Here is an 18,310-nt window from a genome sequence, read left to right as displayed (position 1 = left end):
GGCAACCAGACCGGAGGCGTAGCCGGACGTCTAGACTGCGGCCTTCCCCTGGTGACCCAGAGCTGTCAACCAAAGTGATCCTGTCTCTGTGGTACTCCGAAAGGACGGACCGCGGGGGCGGCCATAACCAACCAAACAAAAAACACCTGGAAGTCGTCTCGGCTGCAGAGCTTTTTTTTTGCCAGAAGACGGAAAAAAAAAAAATCGGAAGTGACGTCGTGGCCAAAACAACCCGGGCCTGCACCAGTGGCCTCCTTGAAGGTGATCGCGAGTCGCCTCGCGCCCACCCTGTGAGCCTCCAACCTCTCCAGGCCGAGCGTGAGCGAGTTTCCGCTTGGGACATTTTGAGCACAGCTGGCCAGCGGCGACGGAGCGGACTTCCCACTCTACAGGTCTCCCCTCCACGGGGCTCCTCCTGTTCCGGGACGCTGGGACACCTGTCGCCTGTGAGGCTTCATTTATTTTCATAGCACCTTCCTCTCCTTTTAGGACAATTTCGGGATTGGGAAGAATCGGGGGCTTCTACTATTAGCTTCCACTAGGACTAGCACAGTTGCCTCCTTGCCCCCTTATACTCTTTCCCTGCATTCCTGGGCTATGACAGATCAACTACAAGGCTCTCCTTTTCTCACCACTCTCTCCACTTCTCTGTCGTCTATTTCTTCCTCCTCCCATTCAGAAATTTGACTTGCCAGTCAATTTTGCAGCTTCTCTAGGAGTGGTGCCGAGATAAGCATTGTTTCCATCCTCCTCCCCTAAGCACATTTGCTGGATCTCCTCCCAAAACTGGTAATTCCGTCTGTAAACCCTGATTTATAACATAAAAGCTCTTTAGAGCTGAGAAGACTATTAGAGATGCTTATTTCAACACCTTTATTCTGTAGATGATTGATTTTCAGAAAATTTATATGATTCATATATCCAGGGTTGCACAGCTAATTAGTTGATATTGGGAATGGAAAGCAAGATCTCATCAGCAAATATTAGACACCGAAAAGAATGTTTTAAAATGTTGAAGTTCATTGGACTGGGACTGGGGCTCAAAGGGAGAGCACTTGCCTAGCATGTGTGAGGCACTGGGTTCCATCCTCAGCACCACATAAAGTAAAATAAAGACATTGTGTCCACCTATAACTAAAAAATAAATATTTTATAAAATAATGTTGAAGTTCAAATCAGAAAACGTGTATGGAGCACCTGGTAGAACCAAGTACTGTTTCATGTGAAAAGATTAGTAAAGAGTTGTCCCCATCCTTGAGTTTTCAACTTAATGGGGGCTTAAAAGGGAATTTTCAAGAGAATGGCAAGTGCTGAAGATATATACAGAGTGCTAAGAGCCTAGGGAAATTGCATTTAGCCTCCCTTTGGGTTGAAGAAGGAAGGAAATCATTCTTCTCTCAGGAAACAGTTCACTTATGCACTCATCTTTTAAGTACCCACAGACTTCTTGCATTGTAAGAATGCAAGAAGAATCCATGTCCATTTGAGTCACCAAACTAATGGTTCTGGTTTCCTTCTTTCCTTTTGCTAGAATGTACTAACTTTATTCCTGGATTTTTTTTCCTGACTGTGTATTATTCTTCAACTCCCCCTCTTTGAAACTTTTGGATTTAGTGCTGCTTTTTATTTAATGGTCAGGATGAAGGAGTCAATAGAACTGTATAGGTTTCCCTTAATTCATGAGCTGCCTTTTTCTCCCCTCTGGTGTGGACATGATTACTTGCCTTGCCTATTGGAAGGATTGTTATAAAGATCAACCTTTGAAAATATCTTTAAAACTGTAAGCAGTTGGTTATCTGGAAACGTGTGATTTGCTAAACCCTGCTTCACTATGATCCTAATGCATTTTTCTCTTTTAATTCAAATTTTAAAACTCATTGAACCCTCTCAAAATTTCTAAGAGGCAATAAATCCTAACATGGAAAAAATTGTATGTTTTCTTGTCTCACATGATTACATATCTGGGACAGCTATTTATTTTTGGAAGCCAATCCATAATCTACACACTTTACTTGTCATTTTTAAAAACCTGTATTAAGTTGCTAATGCTTAATCTAAACAAAAACTTAGAAATACCCCTTTAAGTTTATTAAAACTAAAGCTGTGTAGGGTCTTTCACTAAGAAACACAGGTGTTATAGATGACAATGCTAAGAAACTTGGCTATAACATGTTACATTTTTCATTAAATTCAAACCGAGAGCCACTTACATAAACATGTTTTTAAAAATATGAACCTTAAGTAAGAGGTTAAAGTTTTAACATGAAAGGTTATTTTCATTAGTAGCCTTATCTTTTATCTACTTGGCAATATTCAGATATAGGAAGAAAGAGAAACAGTGACTAAAATTCCTTGGAATGGAGGATAGAAGTGATAATGTTTGTGTATTTCATTTTCTCTTTATCAGGATCATGTAAAGTTAATGGTGGTATCCCTATTTTATAAATGAGTTTGAGGTTCAGAAAGTTCAATAACTTGTACAGTGACAAAGCTTATAAGTGAAGTGCTGAAGCTTGGATACATACCCAGATTTCTGTATCTTTGCACATTGTACTCTATTAGGTTTAGCTGCTTCTAAGAGCACTGTTTGTACGCTTCATTGAAAATGATTATTTTGTGCTCTTTTACTAAATTGATATAATACTTCTAATTTTCTAATTTCTTTCCTTTCAGGTTTTTCAATATCAAAATTCTAGAATACACTGGATACTGCTCTAAACCCAAGAAGAAATCATGAAGAAATGCTTTAATTATTGAACTATAGTTGAAATCATGGCTACATCAGCAAATCTGGATATTGGTGCCCAGTTGATAGTAGAAGAGTGTCCCAGCAGTTATAGTCTCTCTGGCATGCCAGACATTAAAATAGAACACCCACTGGATCCAAATTCAGAAGAAGGATCAGCTCAGGGTGTTGCCATGGGAATGAAATTCATATTGCCTAATCGATTTGATATGAACGTGTGTTCTCGATTTGTGAAGTCCTTAAATGAAGAAGATAGTAAAAACATTCAAGATCAGGTTAACTCTGACCTGGAGGTGGCATCTGTCCTATTTAAAGGTTGAAAGTTATGGTATAAATATCTGCATTTGTTTTTGTTTATCTGAGTTTTGTGTATTTCCACCATAGGAAATACAAAAATACAAATATTTAGGAAGTTTGGAAATCATATTTTAATAGAATTTTCTGACCTCACAGAAACCACATTTAAATAATTTCATGCTATGTAATGTCTATGTTAAAGGCAGTACATGTTGATTTTTAAAAAATTTTTTACCTAATCTTCATTTACAAATTCTCTAGTGAAGCTTTTTATTATACCTTTTTAAATCATAGAAAAAAATTCCTTGTTTCTTTTCTAAATGAATCAGTTAAATATTCCTTGTTCCCTGAACTAGCTTCCAATGCTTCAATTCAATAAAGTCTGTCAACATGCTTTAGATTTACCTTTATAATGATCTATTGAATAATAAAACTAATCTCTTAAAATAAGAGATTAATACTTCTTTTTCTGGAATTTTCACTATGGTAATATTGACTTTATGACAAAAATTTTAATATGTGAGAGATAGTTGTGAGAAGTTCATATGCCTCGTGCATTTTTTAATTGTATTGTTTTAATGTACATTTATTTCACTTAGCTGAATGCAATATCCATACATCTCCTTCTCCTGGAATTCAAGTAAGGCATGTCTACACTCCGTCTACAACAAAGCATTTCTCACCCATAAAACAGTCAACTACTTTAACCAACAAACACAGAGGAAACGAGGTCTCTACCACACCTCTTTTAGCAAATTGTAAGTACTTGTAGCTAATGTACTAAAATATTCTAGTATAGGAATTTTAAGAATTTGGCTTTCATATGCATTTATTTTCATTAAATGCATATTCTCTTGTTGAAAGGTTAAGCAATATCCTAATAGTTTTAGTAATTTAAAACTTTTTCATATACTATTACATATTTAAATATTTAATGTTATGTTTCTGTGTTGAGAACAAATACAGATTGAAATATTAAAATCTTTAATTTTTACTACAGAAATAATGAGTTATTTTAAACATTTTGCAAATTAATTTTGCATATTAATTGCCAATATTTTTGTGCTCTTGGAGTACAATGCTTGTTTTACTTATAAACCAAATCATTGCTCAACAAATGATTTTGCAAAAAAGCCAAGTGATTTATGATAATATAAAGTATAAATGTTATATTTGAATACAAGAATATGAATGTGAAACCTATGTTTTTTAAAACTTTGAATTCACAATTTTTAAAATTGTAGAGGAAAATAAGGTTTTTCTATTCAGACCAGAAAGTATTCTGTACAGTATGGATGTGTGAATGAAAGAAAATCGGCAATTTAATGCTAGTAACTATATTTGAGACTGTGACATAAACATATATATATGTTTTTTTTTTTTTCTAAAGCCTACTGAAATCTTTATTTTTACTTTGGAAATACTAAATCCCTCCTGATTTCTGAATCACATGTTGTGGCAGTTAAGACATAAAACCTTCCTCTGGAACTCTCCTTCTACCTATTGACTGTTTCTGGTTTATTTAAATAAAGTTGTATGTAACTCCCTGTTACTTTCCTTTAAATATTAAAGCTATCTGATCATATCACTGAAGTCAATGATCAAGCAATACTAATTTTTTAGGAGAACTCTCAAAATACAATGTCTTTTTGTTACTGCTCTAAAATGAAGAGATTCCCTTAAAATATTCCAACTGGAGTATTTTTGAAATCCTGAAAAGAAATGAATAATAGTGATCATCTGGATCACATCCTTCATGTTACAAATAAAAATATGTAATTGGTTTTGTAAGTATATGTTCTCAAGGCCAGTTTTGCTTTTATGACCTCACTCTTCCTAATGTTAAGAAAATATTGAAATATTATGGAATCTTGGAATCTTGAAATAAAAATATTTAGGACTTCCAAAAGGCTGGGCATTGTGGCTCATGTCTTTGGGAGGCTGAGGCAGAGGGTCATTTGAGCCCAGGAGATTAAGCCTAGCCTGGGCAACATATTGAGATTCTGTCTCAAACAAACCAACTAACCAATATATGTATTTGAATGTGTGTGTGTGTGTGTGTGTGTGTGTGTGTGTGTGTGTGTGTAAGTGCCTAAACCATTTCTTTGGAATAAATTTTGTCTGGACATTTTGCAGATGTCAAATTACCTTAAATGAATGTATGAGTCAATTCTCAGATGTAAAATGGGCACTTATAATATTAGGATATACTATTTGTTTGATTTTTTAAATGATAAAATGATAAGCTTTTTTTAGAAAAGAAATTTACCAAACAAACATGAACCATGGAATGATGAGCATGTACCACACAGACGCACATGAAATATTTTATGGTATTGTTTCAGCTTTGTCTGTTCACCAGTTGGCAGCTCAGGGAGAGATGCTCTACCTGGCTACTCGTATTGAACAAGGTAATGGCTTAGTTTTAAATATTTTATATAAAACAAACTCAATAGGATTTACTAGATTTGTTGTTTTGCTTTATTTAACACAGAAACATATGAAGACAAAACAAATAGTTGGATAATCTCATCAGGCAGTTAAACCAATGGATAGTAAAAAAAAAAAAAAAAAAAAGTTTAAGTAATAGAAAGTACAAAAGTTATAACTTCCTTTGGCACCCTACACTTTTCCTGAAACATACATTTCTTATATTTTCAGAAAAACTTTCTAGAAAACATTTCAATTTATATTTTGGGTTGTGTGTGAGAATATGTATTTGATTTTAATTATTTACACAGTAGGAAAATATTCATACTGCATTATGCCTTACTTTTCACTTAATGTTTTGGAGAGCTTTCCATTTAAGCCTTAAAAATCTATTTTATTCCTTTTAATAGCTGCATAATTTTGCATATTACATATGCATATTCTTAACTATTCATCCTGGTGGAGTTAATTCAAAATTTTTACTATTAAATGACAATATTATTATTTTAAAATCTATCCATTGAGTAAATTAGCACAAGTAGATTTGCTGGGTCAAAGGGTATATGTTCACTTTTTTTTTCTTATAATAATAGACATCCAACCCAGGGCCTTGTGCATGCTAAGCAAGTGCTTTACCATCGAACTACACACCAGCCCTAAATTTATACATATACATACATACATAGATATGCATAAAAATAAAATCAGGTGTTTGTCCTCATACCGTAGTTAGATTTTCTATTTGCCTATACCCTCACTGACACAGAATTTTATCATACTTTGATTTTCACAAATCCATGAGTGAAAACTGGTATCTCACAGTACTTTATATTTTTAGAATTTTGATTGCTGAATTTCTTTTTGTGAAAACTGCCTGCAATATATTGATTTATATGAGCTCTCTAAATTAAGGAAATTAGCTTTTTACTATTTATGTTGCATGTAGTTTCTTTCCATTATGTCATTTTTCCTTTGCCGCCTTTTATTACTTCCAAAGGCTTAATTTTTTTTGGCACTACCAAGGATTGAACCCAATAGTATTCTGCCTCTGAGCTACATCCTCTGCCCATTTTCAAAAAAATTTTTGTTTTCAGACAGGATCTTGCTAAATTGCCAAGGATGGCCTTGAATTTGCAATTCTTCTGCCTTAGCCACCCAAGTCACTGGGATTAAAGGCATAAGCCACCATGCCCAGCAAGGCTTAATATTTTCAAGTAGTAAATGATTTATTTCCTTTGTGCCTGCTGAGTTTTATATCCTGCTTCAAAAAGATTTCCCATTCAAGAACTATAAATGAACTGATTCCTTAGTCTTACTTATCTAGAACTTACTCATCTTTGACTCACATGAAATGTTTTGGTGTAATGAGGTAAAGATTACATTAATTTTCACTTTTCAAAAAGTTAAGCAGTTGTTCCAACATTGTTTATTGAATACAGGGAGCACGATCAGAGTTTTATTTTTCTTGATCATGTCATTCTTATAATTTAATCATTGTATTTACATTTGTTTATAAATATTTGGAGGTTTCCTTGTCAGTCTACTACATAATTTAGGGGGAAAACTGGAATTTATAACTACTATACTAAGTCTAGGGAATAAAATAGGTTTCACAGTGGAATTGTGTGATACTGCATTTCAGACCATTCAATTTTCATATTATGTTACCAAACCACACGAGTGAGAAGTTCATAGGCAGCAACAGCTATGGAATAGAAGATGGCTTTCAAAAGAATTTGGAGTTTTTATAATTGTATATATTTATGTAATGCTAGGGACTACCAAGTAATCTAATTCTTATTATGATCCTCCCAGCTTATACATTGAGGTAAACAAGGTATTATGTGCATTGAAGAAATTAAGTATCTTGCCTAGAGTCACGCTGCTAGTGATAGAGCCAGGATTCAAACTCTGGTCTCCTGATTCTGAGACCAGTGTTCTATTGACACCTTGTATCTAGCCTTTTGTCATTCTCTGGTAGTTTATACCTTCAAGAACATGCTCTATAAACCCAGCTATGTACATTGAGGCACATTTTAATACAATCAGACTTCAACTTGCAACAACACAATTGGACCTCAGCACAAAGTGAATTTTTTGAGCCATATAATCAACTTTTTGGAATGCCAGTGATTTCATAGAGTTATGAATATGTGATGGTTAAATTAGATCACAAAAATTGCTTTTCTTTTAAATAGAAAATGTTATCAATCACACGGATGAAGAAGGATTTACTCCTCTGATGTGGGCTGCAGCACACGGGCAAATAGCTGTGGTAGAGTTTCTACTTCAGAATGTAAGGAAAATGCCTCAGAAAATGTATATGTATAGTTACTTAAGTTCCATTAAATCTTTAGTAAAGTTTTTGTATCTCCACCCAGCTACATATAATTATGGAGGATACAAAAAACATTGTAATGCTTTTTATATTTCTGTAGAACTTGGATCTAGTTGGGAAAGCAATGCTAATCATACATGAAAAATTGAGAAATAATTTCATGTCCAACCCCCATTAAATGCAACAGGAACAAAAGTACTATCAGCCTTGGAGGAGAAGGCTTCATAGAGGAGCTGTGACCTGACTCAGGAGTGAAAGGACAGTTAGGCTTGAGATAGAAGAAGGAAGGCATTCATTCTTTCAGAAAATCTCAATAACAAGAGCATCCGTGAATAATAATTTCCATATTGACCCCAGAACATACCTGACTTCAGTGTTGAACTGTAATTGTTAATGACAGGAGTAGCAACATTTTTGTTTAAATTCACTGAAAGTCTTTTATTTCAACTTCCCATACCAGGGTGCCGATCCTCAACTTTTAGGAAAAGGTCGAGAAAGTGCACTGTCATTGGCCTGTAGTAAAGGCTACACAGATATTGTCAAAATGCTGCTTGATTGTGGAGTTGATGTAAATGAATATGACTGGGTGAGTCTATGATACTGAATTTAAAACTACTGTAACACATTCTAGAATTTATTTGGCTGGGGGAGACATAATAGATTTTATGAAGCTCCTAAAAATGTTTATTTAAGTAAATACCTGGAAGAACAAGTTAATGCCATAAATTCAATTATTTGTTCTGACTTAAGCATTCTTTGAAAGATGTTAAAATTACCTTAAACTACATTTACATGCTGAATTCTTAGTAAAACTTCCTACAGCAATATTTGACTGTTGTTCACCCTGAAAATCTCTTTCATTTTGCAGAATGGAGGAACACCTTTGCTTTATGCTGTACATGGGAATCATGTGAAATGTGTAAAGATGCTCTTAGGTAAGCAGATGAAAATGAAAATTATTTAGAAAATGCCCTGCGAGGACTTTATTTTTTCAATCTGGCCTTTCTTGGTGTTAGTCAGGATGACCAATATCTATTGTAAAATACACTAATCCTGCTGCTTTTCACTCCTGAGGTACCTGCTACCACAGAGATGTCCATGAGAGAAGCAGCTCCATGAAAACACCACATCTTTGTTAAAGCTTTTGTCCTTGCTTTCATTTGAGATCACATGTAAATCACATTTGAATTTGGGGTCATGTTTTTTCCTTGTCTGTAGTATCTCTTTGCATAAGCTTTGCATTTGTAGTACCTCTTTGCATAAGTTTTTAGTTGTCTATGAGTTTCATCTAGGGGATGCCTTTTTGAACTGTTTTCCCTCCAGCCCATGCAAGTAAATTCTGTATCCCTAGTATACTACGAACTTGGCAAGACCATTCTGAAAATAGACTCTGAATTGGCTGAAAATCTATCCAGATATTTGCATACCAGCCAGTACTAGGTAAACATATTCACACATTTATTTTACTTATGTATATTTTTCTGTTTTGGTATAGAAAATGGAGCTGACCCAACAATTGAAACTGACTCTGGGTATAATTCTATGGATTTAGCTGTAGCCCTGGGTTATAGAAGTGGTAAGTATTTTAGAACTCTCAGGTTTTGTTTCATTATTTTAAATAGCATAGGCCAGTGTTTCATCACTTGTAGTCATAAAACATTGCATGTTTCCCTAACTCCTGATACATGCTTTTAACTGTGGGCAAAGTGAAAAAAAAAAATTCCTACAAAGTTGAGAAATGAGTTTGTTTACAGTGCTTTTCATTGACCCAAATAATTAGTTACTGGAGGATAAGTGCATACCTATTTAAACATTTATTTAATATTTTGCATAACAAACTACTTATCTTGGATTCTACTTCAGTTTAAAAAATATAAAAACCTAGGTACAGAAAGTCCAGTAACTTGGACAACAATTAAATTACTGATGGACTTAAGTTTTAAGTATTTCAAGTTTTGCATTGCATTATTGCCCTCAGATAATTGGTGTATCCTATTTAGAAAAACTTTATTTTAGAAAAACATTAAGGATAAGTTGAATTTAATATTTTTAAAATTTTTGTAATCAACATGCTTTGTGATCTTGATTACCTGTCTGTTCTAGTTCAACAGGTTATTGAGTCACATTTGTTGAAGCTGCTTCAAAATATCAAGGAGTGACATAGTCCCCAGAAAATGTTGTCTGCCCTTCCATTCACTTTTGGAGTCCTTATAAATGATAGTTTTGTTTACTTATAAATATTTACCTCAGTTGCAATATTTTATGATTTTTAGTAAGTTTTAATAAATATTCCTCTGGGTAATTCACTGGTTTATAATAAAATTAATGTTGATGCTTTTTTTATAAATGTGTTTTACTATATATTTAAAATTATAAATTAATGTTTTGTGGCATGTAAATTTTTATGGTACAGATAGTTATCTTTTATCAAGTGCCATAATTTGACATTTTCAGAAATTATTCTACCCTATTCATCTTCATTCTGTATTAACTCATTGAATTTACATAGAGTTTACTGTAAATCCATAGGGGGGAAAATGTTACTGTTAAAAAGTGCAGTGTGATTGTTTACAAACTGATGTTATAAATAAATAAGTGCTTTTTCTGTCACTTTGTATTATTCTAGTTTTTTAATTATATAAGTATGTTTAGAATTTTTCTCATCTAAATAAGCTTTTTTTTTTTGTAGTTGTACACAATAACTTTTATTTATTTATTTATTTAATGTGGTGCTGAGGATCGAACCCAAGATCTTGCATGTGGGAGGTGAGCGCTCTACCGCTGAGCCATAACCCCAGCCCCTAAATAAGCTTTTTAGAAGGGAAATTCCTCCATAAAAGAGAAGGCAATACAAGTGAGATGCTCTTTAATTCAACTAAAGGAGCACACTATACACTCATGTTTCACCAAAATCTAGAAGAGCGAGCCAAAGACTAGAAGTTGATTTGAACACTGATTGTGGGACTTGATTTAGTTAATTCACTTCATCTGGAAAACAGATTTTATATCAGTTATGATACTTTGGTGGTAAGCCACATTAACTTGATCTGGATAATCTAAGCAAAAGTGGATTAATGGAGAGATACGGAAAGAAAGGAAAAGCTGAAGAAGCAGGCAGTCCCAAGGAATGACACTAAGGATCTTGGCCAGGAAACATGGCCAGACATTTGAGGTGCTGCTGTTATAATGTTCACATTTAAACTTTTTGTTTAGCATTCTGCTTAGCACTTAAATTCTCAGGAGGCAGAAATTTGTTTATAATGAGACATAAATGTGCCACTATATGGAGATGGCTTAATAATCCTCCCTTGCCCCCAGGTCACCTGGAATGCAGGAGGCAAAAGCTGCCTAAGAGAAAATCAGGAGAAAGAAAACCAATAAATATTCTCTCTCCATGCAATCTAAGTAATATGTGAAAATAGTCCTAATGTTTCACCCATTTAATAAGGCATATACTTTAATCAGATTTTCTAGCACTTTTGATGGATTTACCTAAAGTCATTCATCCTTCTATTTGGTGCCTTTTCTTATCAATGGGATGTGTCTATGAATTCTTAGTTCTCATTTATATTGTCCAGTAACAGCATCCAATGATACATGGGTGCACAGCACGGAGTATTACTTGCAACTGCTTTTTCCACTGCTGAACAACAACTAAACAACCTGTGCCAAGGCCAAATACAGAATAACCACTTTAGCCCTAGTCTGACTCTTGGTTGACAGCCAACGGATCTCAGAACAGATCTTGAAGGATGTTACCCTTTGCAATTCTATCATCTTTTAGCTTCAGGATCCTTTATAACAGCCAGAAAAATCCCTTAAGAAATAATAATACAAGTTAATTAACAGGAGTGGTATTTAAAAGCAATTTATAAAATTCCTCTTTTAAAAATCAAGTATTTTAGATAATATTTGTTGACTGCACATATTCATTCAAAGTTTCTGTACCACATGCTGTGCTTTAAACAAGGATAAAATTCTAAGTAAAAACTAACATGGAAAGAAATACTCACTGCATAGTAATGGAACTCATTACCATAGAGTCACAATATGAAATACATTGATAAAGAATAATTTTTGAGAAGTTAAAAAACTATTTTCATATAAACACCTACTGACGATTTTTTTTAACTCATCAATTAGTGAAGAAACCAGCATGATGTCAAAACTAATTCAAAGAACATTTGAAAAGCTATATAGTTTAGGTCATATCAGTGTAAGCAAAGCAAATCTGGCTAAGCCCAACAAGGTCATAAGCCTTAGCTTTTGAAGTTATCTTTTCCACTGAACAGAAATTATTTACATCTCTATAGAAAAGAAATCATTAAGATAACATGTGCCTTCATTAAATCTGAGACCTTTAATTGGTCAAATAGTTGAACAAGTACCTTCTCTTAAATTAATGGCTCTCAAACTTTATCAGATGTATATCAGAATCATCTAAAAGGTTTGTTAGAATTCTGATTGCTGGACACTACCCCCCAGAGTTTCCAGGTTAGTTTGTCTGGGGTGGGACTCAAGAATTTTCAATTCTAACAAGTTTCCAAGTGATTCTGATACTGCTTGTCTTGGGACTTCATTTTGATTGTTCTTGGATGGCCTCCCCAGTGTGGCCCTGAAAGAATGCGCCTCTTCTGTTTCTTTATTTTCAAGTTTCAGTAAGATTTTTGGCAGTCTCCTGGCTTGGAATCATAAATAACATCTAAATATTATTTCTGATCACAAAAAAGACTGTTCATTTTAGGTTTGCCTTGATATTTTATATCCATGCAGCAATTTAACAGTATAAGCCTCAAGTTTTCTCTGCAAACCTAGAGCCTTATATTATTGAGGAACTATTAAAACGCCGACATTCACATTCTCTTCCGCAATTTTCATAATGAATCTCAGACTTTTGAAAGTCTGGATTATTTGCTCCTTTATAGGCTAGGGGCCTACACCCAAGAAACTCTTTTCCCTAGATTTCACCTACAGAATCAATAAATAGGTATAAATTTCTCCCTTCTTGAAGCCTGCAATATCTGCTAAGTCCATGGCTTTTTAGGAAGTGACTCCTCAGTACCAGTAAGTCCTGAGGTACAGAGACAGGCACCAAGACCAGTGTAGGAAATGGCTTTGTAGACAATGGCTCCACATAATAAGAACTACCCATTCCTTAATATGAACTTCTTATGCCTGGTTAATAGGATCATTCTCAAATTGGGTATGATTTTGGCTGAAAAACATATCTGTGCAGTTACAATTTGGAAAAATAATGACAAATTCTTATTAAACCTATACAAAAAACTAATTTGTCATAAAACGTAAGGAGAGCCACTCTTAAGACATTAGTAAAAATCAGATACCATTTTTAAACATTTCATTCTGGTTTACTGTGCATAATCTAAAAACTGAAGGATATGGAAAGCTTGAGATGATAAAGGATTTTTTTCATATCTCTGTAAGAAGAAAACATCAAAAATAATATAACATTCCATACAAATAACTATTTTAAAAAAGTCCTCATCAGTTATTTTGGTTCTGTGTAATTAATTCTTATTTCCTTGGATCTTATGTCAAATGGTGGGTTATTATAAAATACAGCTGAACAGAAAAGAATCTTTGGAATCTTGGAATTCAGAAATTCTGGCTCAATCTACTTTAGTCTTTGAAGAATGTTTAAGTGATAGCAGCCAAGAAGCATGTATCCTGGAGTCTATTCTTGTTAGGGTCAGTAGTTAGCAGTATCTGGTACACCTTTCTACAAGGCTCTGACACTTAGAGGCTCTGGGCCCAGAGCAGAACCTTCAGATATGCATCCAATAAAATAAAAAATGATAATAAGATTGCATGACTCACTGGTGTCAGAAAAGAGAAAATTCTCTATTGTGTTTCTCTATGTATTTCGTACACAATTGATTATCTCTCCAAAGGGTAAAAACATATTACAGACAGTAAGGGTATTAAAAAATCTCCAGAGTCTTTCCATAATATGCACAATATCTGAAATATTTATATTAGTAGTATTTTGCTCATCTGAACCTATCAACTTTAGGAAGGTTGAGCACTCATTTCTAACACAGGACACTTCTTCCGATGATGTTCTTCTTTTTATGATATTGAGCTAATTAATAAATATGGAGAATACCAAACAAATATGATTGATCCAGCCTACTTCTTCATATAAGGTGAAACGACAAATCTTTGTAATCTTTCAAGGGCTCTCTAAGAAGTCTCAAAGATAGCTGTAGATCTACAAGATGTCCTGGAAATATTTTCTTTCAAAATTTAGAATCTGACCCTGGGAGACAATTTTTTTTTTAAGTTAGAAGATTTACAGTCTTTATTTAAATAAGCCCTTGAGTGCTGAGAAATAGTACTTGTATACACAGTTGTATTTCTCTGCTACTATCAACTAATATAGTTTCAATCAGCTATATTAGTGCTTATTTTAATTAAACTAATTCTACTTTATAGAGAAAACTAGGAGGTAAATTGAGAACTGTCAGAGTAGAGAATTGTATCAGGGTAGTGAAAGAAATTTATGAATAAATATACAACTTTCTATGGTCACATACATCTCTTGAACTTTGGTTAAAAACAAACATTCATTCATTAATATGTCCAGAGATAGAGCCAATAGCATATAAAAATTAGAACCAAAAACATATAAACCCAAAAGTGTACTAAATAATCAATGCTTCATGTTTTATCTTATTTGGAAATTATTAGTTATCTAATAATCACTTATTCATAAATTATTATTAATCTAAGGGTTTTTTGGGGGGGATATGGGAATTGAACTCAGAGGTACTCTACAGCTGAGACAGGGTCTGTTACTAAGGCTGGCCTTTGAACTTTCGATCCTTCTGTCTCAGCCTCCAAAGCCGCTGGGATTACAGGCATGAGCCACTGCAACCAGCTATTAATCCAAGTTTTACTCAAGGATCTTAAAATTATGTTTAAGCTGACAAACTCTAAAACATAACTACTGGTGATATTGGAAGTTTGTCAAAATCATGATTCAATTTAGTTGAATACAAATTTGCACCTTTATAATATTAAGCATTAAGTAGCAGTATTTTATCTTATTTAAATAAGTAAACCAGTATAAAAAGTTTAAGAAATTCAAATTAGTCTTTTTCTGTGATAACAAACTAAAGTTTTCATTTAAAAAGTTTTTGCTGGAATCATGCTATAAATTGATAAACTTAGGATAATGACATGTAACTAATATTCTAGAAAAACGAATTATTAAATTAGGCTAATTTATTCAAAAACTCACCATTATTTGAACTTGGATTTGTAAAATGTTTCTGAGATAGTGGTTTCTAGAAAAACAATTGTTTTTTTTTTTAATTATAGCATACTGAAGTGCAGGAGGTTCACTCTATTTCCTAGATTTTGAGAATATTTGACTCATACAAGCCAATCAGAACAACACTCTTTTAATGATAAATTATAATCTAGTTTATAAATACCTTACAGAGTTAGAAAGTATTTCCTACTTATACAATGAGAGGTAAAGGCCTTTTACAATTACAGGTGCAGACAAGCAAATACAGAGTGCTAATAGTTTTAGATTTATAGATTCAGTCACAGGTTCAGACAATTGAAGAGTTATGTTCCTATCCACCAGTCACAAAATTCTTCAACTGAGATTGCATGTAGATGAACAGATCAAACCAAACAAAAAAATAAAAAATAAAAAGGCTGATAAATGGGATTCTCTGTCATCTCTCACCCAGCAGAGCACAGGTCTCCATTATTCACCCAACAGAGATCACCAACTAGATTATAAAAATGAATTCCAATCATTGCTGCCACTAATAGAAAATAATTTATTGAATGTGTGCAATCTAGAAACAAAAACAAATTCAGAAAATCAATAGAAAAATAGGAAGACCTAGAGAGCAAGAAAAGTTAAAGTTGTGTTTCCACCCAGGACTCACTTCAGAGGTCAAGGAAAGATGTGCAGGCTAAAGAGGGGACTCATCAAGTGAGTCCCTTCAAACATCTCAGTGCCTGACCTTCAGAACTGATCAAATATAATTTTCAAAAGATTACAAAATATGACAGTCTCATACAAATAAACACATGAGAAAGATTTCATTCAACTCATTAATTAATGAAGAAACCAGTAAGAGATGAAAACTGACTCCAAGAGCACCTGAGAAGCTGAGTAATTTTTGACAATAGTAAGATAAGATCGCTGGGTTGTATACAAACCCAGTTAATGTCCAAAAGGGACACAAATTGCCATAATGGATTATTTCCATGGAACAAGAATCATTTCTTTACTAGATAAAATCTTCAAATTAACATGTAACTTCACTAAGTCTGAGACCTTTAATAAACACTGAACCGAATTCCATTTCTTCAAATAATCCTTGAATGGCCTTTGTTTCATAGAACATTGAAAAGACATGTCACCAGGACTTGTTAGTACTTCAGGGAAAGATGGGCTGTGGCTAAAGTAATCACACTAGTAATTAATCTCCTTTCATCAGTTGAGAGTAAACTAATACAGGCATCCTGAAGTGTTGGTGACAGCACTTTTCATACAACACCCTGCTGATTAGACTGCATGATTCATTCCAGAGTCACCACAGGGAAACTGGAGATCTGAATGCAAAAGGTTAAATTTTAATTTTCCTGATCTTACAAAATATTGCCAATAGTTTGGATAAGTGAATATTTTTTTGTTGTTGTTTTAAGGAAAATGTAATGGGTATATGGCTGTGAAGTGTTCTTTAAAATGTCAGTTAACCTCCTGATTTTTAAAAAACATTCTGTAATATTTCATTACCATAACTTTTTATCCTTATGCATATAAAAAGTAAATAGTTTAAATTCTTTTGTGAGAAAATAATTGTCTATATCTACATACATAATCAATAGATGTTAGAGTCTGTAAACAAGTCTGGATGGTGCCTGGCAAAATGCCAGAGGGAGTGGTTTGTGAAGTAACTCAGTGAGCCATTAAGTGTGGAGATTCCTTATTGGTTGACTGCTGTATCTATTTTATGCTAATTAAGATAAGCTGTGTGAAATGTATAAATACCACTCCTGTCCTACAATAAATGGCTTCCACTCCTGCTGTATCAATCTACACAAGTTGTTCGTCGCCCCCCGGTTATTTTGCCCAGCCAGCCGGGCTGCAGCAAATAGACAGATCATAGATCATTTTATACAAATTATATCATTGAATATTTATATTTCCAGTGGGTGGCATTGAATGTATTCATGTCTGTTCATAAATTTTCTGTGTGATAAATAAAATGTTTATAAATCTGATGTAAACTGGACAAAAATAAAACAAAAGGCAAAACAAACTCTGGTTATTATAAATTCTTAAATTAAGTGTTCTTTCTCTTTAATATTTAATTTTTTTCTGTGTCAGATTTTCTCATACTTAGATACCTAATGAGAGCCTCAAAAGTTTACCACCTTATTCTTTTGTAGTGGATACTACTGACAAAATTCAAAGGGATGTACATTTTATTGTTGTTTTGGTACCAGAGACTGAACCCAGGGGTTCTTAGCACGGAGACACATCCCCAGCCCTTTTATTTGTTTGTTTGTTTGTTTGTTTGTTTATTCATTATGTAGTGCTAAGGATGGAACCCAGTGCCTCATGTGTGCTAGGTAAGTGCTCTACCACTGAGCCACAAACCCAGCCCTATTTTTTATTTTGAGAAAGGAAATTCTCAGGACCTTGCTAAATTCTGAGGCTGACTTTGAACTTGCAATCCTCCTATCTCAGGCTTCCAAGCTGCTGGGATTACAGATGGCCCAACTTTACATTTTTTTTTAATTGCTTAGAACCTTTTACTATACATGTTTACTGGTTTTATAATAAAAAATGGTAAAGACATGATAAAGGAGTGTAACATAATTGAAACATTTTTAGGCATGCTTTTAGACAGGAACTTCACCCACTGAGGTACAATCCAAAGAGAATTGTGTAAATATTCTTTGGTTCAAGTAAACTTCACAGGGTTGTTCTGCCTTGTGAACAGATTTCCTCTTTACATGGTCAAGCCCTCTTCATTAGAGTGAGAGCTATGTGATACCAGCTGTGTACCCAGCAACACGACCAATCTGCATTGTTGCCACATCAGCAACTAGAAGTAATAAACCTTTATTATTGGTGATTCTATGTCCTATGGAGTTGAAATTAGGATCATAAATTATTATGCTCGGAAAGACTATTGCAAACTCATTGCCTGGTGGGGGTGTGGGGGGGTTCTCCTTTGAGTGAAATGAGTACAACCAGCCCTCCCTTTCCTCAGGGTCAAAATCCATAGATTGAACTAAAAGCTGATGGAAAATATTCCCGAAATAAATATTTCATCTGTACTGAACAGGAAAACATTTTCCTTATCATTATTCCCTAAACAGTATAGCAAGTATTTACATAGCATTAACATTGTATCAGGTATTATAAGTAATCTAGAGATGCAAAGTACATGGAAGATGTTCATGGGTTGTGTACAAACACCACACCATTTTATATA

General features: G+C 33.9%; 1 protein-coding gene across 2 annotated transcripts; it reads left to right on the top strand.

Moving 5' to 3' along the window:
• Positions 1 to 16: 16 nt before the first annotated feature.
• Positions 17 to 10,421, top strand: Ankra2 (ankyrin repeat family A member 2). 2 transcript variants are annotated; one of them, XM_076857142.1, is made up of 9 exons: positions 17 to 446; positions 2,674 to 3,061; positions 3,643 to 3,801; positions 5,389 to 5,454; positions 7,672 to 7,769; positions 8,272 to 8,397; positions 8,680 to 8,746; positions 9,307 to 9,387; positions 9,915 to 10,421. In XM_076857142.1, exons 2-9 carry the CDS (start codon positions 2,773 to 2,775, stop codon positions 9,968 to 9,970), a joined length of 942 nt encoding a protein of 313 aa, XP_076713257.1. In that variant the 5' UTR covers positions 17 to 446; positions 2,674 to 2,772; the 3' UTR covers positions 9,971 to 10,421. The 2 variants fall into 2 exon arrangements, with proteins under 2 accessions (XP_076713257.1, XP_076713258.1); XM_076857143.1 differs by lacking the exon at positions 17 to 446 and having other exon boundaries at positions 2,905 to 3,074.
• The last annotated feature ends 7,889 nt before the right edge of the window (positions 10,422 to 18,310 follow it).

This window comes from Callospermophilus lateralis, chromosome 5, assembly GCF_048772815.1.
Source record: "Callospermophilus lateralis isolate mCalLat2 chromosome 5, mCalLat2.hap1, whole genome shotgun sequence".
In the NCBI taxonomy this organism is placed as follows: domain Eukaryota; kingdom Metazoa; phylum Chordata; class Mammalia; order Rodentia; family Sciuridae; genus Callospermophilus; species Callospermophilus lateralis.
Note: the sequence above shows the minus strand (reverse complement) of the source record. Positions and strands in the feature narration are given on the sequence as shown.

What these genes read in the sequence shown, in the direction of transcription:
- Ankra2 (XM_076857142.1), top strand. Translation starts at nt 2,773, where the DNA reads ATGGCTACATCAGCAAATCTGGATATTGGTGCCCAGTTGATAGTAGAA. An exon ending in GGCTACTCGTATTGAACAAG is followed by an intron (nt 5,455 to 7,671) that starts GTAATGGCTTAG and finishes TCTTTTAAATAG; the next exon opens with AAAATGTTATCAATCACACG. An exon ending in ATGTGTAAAGATGCTCTTAG is followed by an intron (nt 8,747 to 9,306) that starts GTAAGCAGATGA and finishes GTTTTGGTATAG; the next exon opens with AAAATGGAGCTGACCCAACA.